Below are 8107 nucleotides of genomic sequence, written 5' to 3'. Positions count from 1 at the left end.
AGATATTAAACAGCACTGGTCCCAGTAAGGATCACCAAGATATTAAACAGCACTGGTCCCAGTAAGGACCACCATGGGACACGACTCATCACCAATCTCCATCTGGACATTGAGCCATTGACTGCTAACCTCTGGATGCAAACATCCAACCAATTCCTCATCGACCCAATGGTCCACCTATCAAATCCATACCTCTCCACTTCTGGGGAAACAGTCTGTCTCGTTCTAATGTAGATGTCTAAAATACATTAGATAACTTGCATATGAATAGAGTTTACCTCCCTTCATCAGCTATGAAAGGAGTTTAGATTTTAGTGTCCAGAGTCTAGTGCAGATTTTGTATGCCAGATGAGACAAGTCACACCACAAATTCTCACACTCATCAACAGAGTGGATTGCTGCAGTACACCTGGCTACAATTCATGTTTGGATGAGATTAAGTTAAGATACCTTAACTTATATGTATTAAATTAAAATACCTATAACTGACTTATTTGTGTAAGGATCCAGTTCTGCTGGCACAACTGGAAACATCTCTGCAAACATCTCTAAGAGGGCAAGTTATCTTATCCTGAAATCAACTCTGGAGATTGTTTCAGATGCCAAAGTAAGGTGAGATAAATAAATGCAAAATAAAGAGAAAGAAAGTGATACTAACAGTGCATTGTGCTAGGATATAATTTGGGAGCTCTGTAATACTCAGTCCGAAAGTGCTCTAGCTAGGTTTTATTTACTCGAATTGGGATTTGCATAATCTGATATCACATCTCTGCTTTCAAAATTGTGGTACCTTAAGTGAACTTTAAGGCTGATAATCATCCAGCTAGGTGTAATTTCCAGGTATTGCTATGCTACCTAGAGTTCAAAGTTTGTTTGTTTTCTTAGTCTTCCACGGCCCTGTGGTCTCTAGCACATTTTTCTTTCCCTGGACGTGTTGCGTAGCACGTATTTTTGGGGTAGATTCAGGCTGAGATTGTTATTATCCTACATACTTGTGGTCTGGCCTAGTATTATCCATCACAATATTGTCATGTGTTGGGCATTGACAACATACTTAAAAAGCTATTTTGTTATGTGATATAACTAGCATGTTGGGTAGTTTTCTTGTAGCATTAAGGAAAACTTGCCAATGCTTTCAGCACAAGAGTTCCCAGAAGTTTCTTTATGCAGCAGGGTGGGCTGCTTCGTGCAGGCAAGCAGCAAGCAGTCTGAACCGCAGGTTCCTTACAGGTCATTCTTCACTGTATGGGAACTATAGGCTGAAAGTAAATGATCTGCAAAATATCACAACGTTACAAAATAATAGCACGCTCTAATCCTTTCACCTCATTTCCGCTTGACGTTCCAGTCCTTGGTCATGGTTTACAAGACACTGAACTGAAGGTCTACTTGCAACTTCAGCTCTCTGGTGTCAGCCACAGCATCCCACCTTCAGACTCTTATTTCCCTTAGCAAATGTAGGAGCATGCTCTCATCTGTTTGGTGAAGTACTGCTATTCTCAATTGTCACTCCTCTTAACTGCTGCTTTTTAAATCACCTCAATCCTGTGGCAGCTTATTTGCACTCCGTGTGGGACACCTGCTCTACATTTGGTTTCCTTCCCCAGGCTGCGACTCCCTTGCTTGATTCTCTTTCAGACATGCCGTCGTGCTTGGAGGTTACTTGATTTCTGCTCTTAAAAGGGCTGCTGTAGAATTATAATGGTGAACTGCTGGTTGTCTGTAAGATAATGCTTTTCTCAGCTGCTTGCGCTGAGCACATTGTCTGTGCCGTCCAAAAAGTCCTACCTGATGGAGTGCAAAGAGCAGACAATGACAAAGCTGAGTACTCACGCTTGTTACATCCCTAAAGTCACCACCAGGGAAAAAAGTTAAATGAAGAAGATTCAAGTAAAACAGTTGAAAATGGAGAGAGAGGAACAAAAAAGGCAGTAAATAAAGGGGGCCAAACAAAGCAGCAGGGTGTATGGAGAGTTGGTTAAAAGCTTACCTGCCACGTTGTTGCCTGTTCCAATTACAGAATTGGGAAATTTTCTCACAGAGTCAAAGATCCACATTCTGTACTCATGAAATCCCCGTTTCCATACCTGATGGAGGAAAGTGGGTAGCAGTCATTAGTGGTGTGCTAGCCTCATCAGTGACCTGCAAAAGTTCTCTTGTATCTGTCAAGGAGCTACTAGTACTGCAGGATCAGTTCTACAAAACCCCTAAAGTCTGCATCTGTCCCCATTTTTTCTTATGTTTTTTTTCTTGTGTGTGGGGTTTGGTTTTTTTTTTTGGTAACCCATTGTTAGCTGTTTTTCTTAAAGCTTGCTATTTCAGTTTACAAACCCTAGGTACTGTCTGGAAGACCCCCTTTCCCAGGCACCTATTTTAGGGATTAATTGCTTTTTAGAGCAACACTTTGTGAAGTGATGTAGAAGTACACAGTCCCCTCCTTGAGCTGCCTCGGCCACTGGAGCCCAGCCTGGGGACCTGGGGTGTCTGCCCAGGCTGAGGGATACGGCTGCCACTTTCCCCTCTGTATGCTCAACCAGTAGTGAAGCTGAGCACATACCCCAGAGGCACACACACAATTAATAGCTCTTCAATTAGTGTGAGTGCTGAGGTTTGTTTCTTGACGTTGTCTCCATGTTTGCTTTGTCAGGTCTGTGTCTCTGTGTATTTTGTTTCTGGTTTCCCCCTTTCCCCCATAGTTTCCCAGCTGACAAAGCCCCCGATCAGACGACCTCAATGGAATAGACATTCTCACACTCCCATGTACCCTCACCAGTGAACGTGACTGACCAGGTTTGGTTCCCATCACTGCCTCCCTTATCACTTGCATCAGGTTTGTGTCCCTGTACATTCTTGTTCATGGCTTCCTCCTTTTCTTATTATCCCTTGCTGCATTGAAAAAGGTCCTTGACCAGATACCCTTAAAGCAGCAGGCACTGTCCTGCCCCAGACCCTTACACACATCTTTCTCTGTCTCTAGAGGCAGCCTAGGTGGTTCTTACAGTCCAGACACCGAGCTTTTGGATGACTGAATTTAAGTTGGATGAATCCAACCCTGTATGTCTGAAACTCATTTAATAGATTCTCATGCTACTAAAGGCGCCTCTCATTGGGAATGATGTCAGCCTTTTCTGGAGCTTGTCATATTAGTGACTACTTTGGGACCTGAACTTTAAAGGAGATAACAGTAATTTTTGCACTTCAGATGTTGCTGAGCTCTTTATGAGAAAGAAAGGTACGGTGATTATGAGTTAACTTCTTCATGCTTTGCTTATGTAGATTGCATGAACAAGGTATAGTTTCCAGGGCTTGAGAGCAATGGGCATGGTTGTTTCTCTGCTTTCATACTTAGAGTCTGTAAACTCAGAAAGCATGTCCCCAAAAACTTCTTTGCTGAAAATGTCCACTCATCCTGTGTGCCACGCTCTAGGGTGTATGTTATTTCACAGCCTACTTTGATCTCCTTTTTAGATATCAAATGCCCCTGGTAACTGCTTGTTATAGTTTGGGGATATTTCCTCTTGCGCTCTAGCAGGGCATGCGGTGACTGTTTCTCCCCCTGCTTTCTTAAAAGCAAATTTGGTGAGTTTGTCTGTGGGACAGAAGGTAACCACCCAGGTTCTTCTAAGAATAGTTCTGCTCCTAGCCCGTGAGAAGCAAACTTGAAGAAGATACTGCATTTCTAGACCTGATGCAAAGTAAACACATTGTGATATCGAGCTTTGCCTTCTGAGCAGTGGAAGGAAAGCGCATCAATGCAGGGAACTTAGAGCATGCAAAACCAGACAACACTGCAGTGTTATGACTAACGGTGCCATGTAAAATGTGCAGTTCATGATGAATGGTGAATTCTAGTGTATTATCATTTGTTTTCTGAGCTGGTGACCTTGCCTACTCAACGATCTCCCTGCAGGTAGGGAACTTCTTCTGACATATGATCAGGATATATCATTGCAGAAGAAGTCCAAGAAGTCCAGAAACATCCCAGGTTTTGGGGCTCTGTTTTCAGGAAAGTTGGTATTTCTGCACTTGGACACTGTGCTTTTTGTATGTGCTTTTCAGGGTTTGCTAAGCTGTTGAAGCAGTCTTCAGCAAAATACTTTTTCTAGTGGCAAGGCATAGATGTCAGCAAGTGCCCACCAGGACTGCTGACTCATGTTGTCTTGACTTTGTGGTTTGTGGAGGTATTTGGAAAACTTGATTCTGAAATGTCTGACAAAGCTGCATGAATTTATTGACATATTTGTTTTTCCTCTACATACAGACCCTAATATGGTCAATGCAGGAGACATGAATGGTTCTGGCAACCTGATGGATTTTCTGGATGAGCCTTTCCCTGACGTTGGGACTTACGAAGATTTCCACACCATCGACTGGCTGCGGGAGAAATCACGTGACACTGACCGTCATAGAAAGGTAAAGTTGTCCGGCTTTGATGCATCGCAATCCCTGTGTTAGAGCCATCCTGGTGGTGAGAAAAACAAGCAGTTTTCCAAAGTTATTGCTTCCTATCTTGTTGTATGACTTGAGGAGGACTTCTACAAATATGGATGTGGTATGTCTCGAGTTTGTAAATATGAAAGGGCTTCTGGCAACTTAATCAGCAGAGCATCTCTAAAAAAATAATTGAGACTAGGGGGAGTGGAGAGTAGAGAAATTGTATGCACCTTCTAGGTGTGTTTTAAACATTATACAGTAAAATTGTGTCAGCCTGAATTGGCAACATGTTTCTATATATGTTTAATTTCAGATTACAAGCAAAAGTAAGGAATCCATATGGGAGTTCATCAAGAGTTTGCTGGATGCCTGGTCAGGATGGGTTGTAATGCTTCTCATAGGACTACTGGCAGGTATGCGTGTGTTAGCATTACAGTTATGCCCAAAATCATCTCACCCAAGTTTGCTGCAGTGCCATCGGCTTTTCTTTTTACGTCATTGTCTCTCCGCTGATGTTTCAAGCTAAAAAGACAGCTATGCATCCATGCAGTTATAATCCTTAATACAAGTACCCACTTGCAAAGTCTCCTGCTGAGTGCTGACCTAGAAAAACTGTTATTCACCAGTAGAGGGATTTTTCTATTGCTCTTGGAAGTATGCATCTGAGTGCTTTACACTTGACAGACTACTTTGACTTTCTGAATCTTTGATTCACAAAAGTCAATTTTACTGGTAGGATTTTTTTCTTTTGTTTTCACTTTAATTCTGCAAGTGGATGTTATGATGTGGGGAAAAAGTTGGTTGTGGACACTCAAAGGGAAGCTTTGTAAATCGATATATCCACTGGGTTATCTTATTTATACATGTGTGAAGGGAAAATACACTTTCAGACTCAGTTTCAGATCTGCTTCCAGGCCAGACAGACATTACATATTTAACAGCCTGCTCAAACTCAGATGGCAAATTCATTAATTTCCCAAATTGCTGCTGTCTTCTGCTCATTTTAGCACATCTTCCAACTTGGAAAGCTGCACTTCTCTTACCAAGCTGAAACAGCTGCCATTTTTTATGCTTTTTCAGTGATGTCAGGGTGCTCTTGTATCACACTGCTTGGTAAAAGCACGATGTAAAGTTTCACAATTTCCAAGTGGTGTGAATTTCCTGCTTACCAACACTCAAGTTAATATGTTTATTATAGTTGTTCAGGAGCCTCAGAAATACAGGGGAAGGTCTTGAGAAAATGCTGCTGAAGTGGCATTTTTGGCAAATTATGTTATTTTGTAGAGATACATTTGTTTCCACAAATGATTTGACAGGAGGGTGAGATGGGAAGGCAGTCTGATAGACTGTGTACTACAAGGGCTGCCGAACCCTGCCTGTAGGCCAGGGTTGGCCTCATCTGGGATGGGGAATTCTACTTGCAAATAAAGTTAGAACAAGCCCTTGAGGGCTCCAGTGGCCTCCCACAAGCTGGTCAGTAATCCCCTCACTCATACAGAGAATGTGGTATACACTCACACACTCCTATTTCAGTAAAAATATCCCCAAAGGTTTGTTTCAGTTCCAGTTTGCAGCAAAGCCTCATGCTGAAATCCTTAAGGTTGTTGAAAGCCAGAGTTGCTGACCTCTTATGAGCTCTAATGCTGGTATGTCCAACTTGGGAACAGAGATTGAGGGTGAGCTGCAGCTGAGATGTGTTAAATTTTGCAGCCTTTTCAATGACAGGGGTGCAGAGCAACATGTTTTACCTGAAAGAGTCAAATCAAATGTCTGTTTTTAAATTTAGACAAGGACTTGTGAATCAGCTAGAGAACAAAAATTACCTGTGTGCTTGTGATCTCAGTGACCTGCTGAGCCCTGGAGGTTTTTTCTGCTTGCCATTGAAATGACACATGTGCTCTCTGCCTTCAGTGTTCCTGGGACAGGGAAAAGATGGAGAGTCACCATCTCAGCCTCAGCGAGGGGTCAACACCCCTTTGAAGAGTAGATGAGGTTTCTAAACCAGGTTTGGGGAGTGAGGAGGTGAGGTTGGTGGTGTAGTCAAGAGGCACTTCACATAATTTCCCTCTCAACTTGAAATATTGCCTGCTCAGAGAAGCTGGCCTGCCATAAGGGCACCTGTGTGATCACACAGGGTTATTGTAGACCAGCCTGGCTTCTCCATGGTCCCTCTTCCTCTGCTGAATGGGCAGAGGCTACCACTCCAATGGGAGCAGCCTGGCTGAGCTGCACGGACACTGGGTGAGCTCTTGGGCAGCTGAATCCAGGCATTGCCAGAGGCAAGGAGAGAGGATGGGGAGGAGCGGGCGAGGAGGGGGAAAGCAGCAGCAGTAGTATCCAGGGTGTGAGGATTTTGCAGAGATCCCTGCCCCTGCTGCTCCCTTGGTGGCGATGGAGGGCAGCAAGGTGGGACTCCTGGGGAAGGGGATGGCAGGGGCCTCTGTGTGTTTCCAAAGGCACTTGGAAGGGTTACTGAGGCACAAGAGTTTAAAGTGTTCTTAACTGATCCAGAAGCCTAAATGACACCAATTTTGCCAACTGAATCTTTCAGGTTTTGCAACATATCAAAGGCTGCACCTCCACAGCCAGCGAAAGCTGATGTGGCCAAAACGATTAATCGCTGCCCTCCGGTGTCCCTGCCATTGGGCCCTGTTGCCTTATGCATGTGCAACTGCACAGGGCAGGTGAACCTGGGAACTGGCCTGGTGGAAAAAAAGGGTTTTGGCCAGAATAGTTTCCAGCTGATCAGGGGGCACAGCAGGGTTGGTCACCACAGGGCCACAAGTAATCCAAGTATTGCTGATGGAAAGGAGCTGATGGAGGGAGGAAGAAGCAGGGTTGGTCACCACAGGGCCACAAGTAATCAAAGTATTGCTGACGGAAAGGAGCTGATGGAGGGAGGAAGAAGTGGCATATTTGGCAGTATGAGTCGTGTCATTTTTGGCATGTCACCAAATCTGCATCCTTCTTTAGCCCCAGAAAAGCATAGATGGTGAAGGGACCTCTGCAGCAGGTCTGCTCTGACCTCCTGCTCGTAGCATGTCCAGCTTCAGAGTTAGAGCTGTAAGTTTTGAGTAACATCAAAGTACATTAAGACTGTGACAGCAACCATTTGGGATCAGACCAAAGTTTCATGAGTGAGTGTGCACATGTAGAGCAGCCTGAGTGGAGCCCCTTGCTGCTGCCCTGCTGCCACAGTCCAACAGCTACCTCCCAGGTTCTTTCAGGGCCAGGTACCTGCAGGGCCTCGAACACTCAGGTGCTACATGGAGGGAGAAGATGGTGTATGAGGATTTCAAGTGGCTTGAAAGCCCCTTGGGCTGAGGATTCTTTGTACTATTATTTCCTAAATGAAATGATAAATTTTCATTTCAGAAAATTGGAGGAAAATTTAGAGTTTACTGCAAAACTCAGTAAGCTATGCATGCTGACTTAGTAGTGATGCAGTGATTTATCATCATCTAAGAATATGGCTCATTGTTTCCATAGAAACTTGGGAAAATGGAAAAGTGTAAGCAAAGAGAAAGCGAAGGTCTTCATGAAAGAAAATAATTGATACAGATATTATTACTCCCTGCTGCAACCTTTTTTGTGATCTTGTCTAGTCTATCAATATAGTTCTTCAAATTATTCTTATACAACAAGGAATGTCTGGAAATGAAGCCTTGGGAGC

At 43.8% G+C, this 8107-nt stretch overlaps 1 protein-coding gene across 1 annotated transcript; it reads left to right on the top strand.

Moving 5' to 3' along the window:
- Positions 1 to 4269: 4269 nt before the first annotated feature.
- LOC104618781 (H(+)/Cl(-) exchange transporter 4-like) lies at positions 4270 to 4847 on the top strand (the record flags this gene model as incomplete). Its single annotated transcript, XM_010284463.1, has 2 exons — positions 4270 to 4413; positions 4748 to 4847. Coding segments are annotated over exons 1-2 (244 nt in total), but the record flags the coding sequence as incomplete, so codon positions are not given.
- Between the last annotated feature and the right edge of the window lie 3260 nt (positions 4848 to 8107).

Source organism: Phaethon lepturus, unplaced genomic scaffold (assembly GCF_000687285.1).
Source record: "Phaethon lepturus isolate BGI_N335 unplaced genomic scaffold, ASM68728v1 scaffold10363, whole genome shotgun sequence".
NCBI lineage: Eukaryota > Metazoa > Chordata > Aves > Phaethontiformes > Phaethontidae > Phaethon > Phaethon lepturus.
This window is presented reverse-complemented; position numbering and strand designations above follow the sequence as displayed.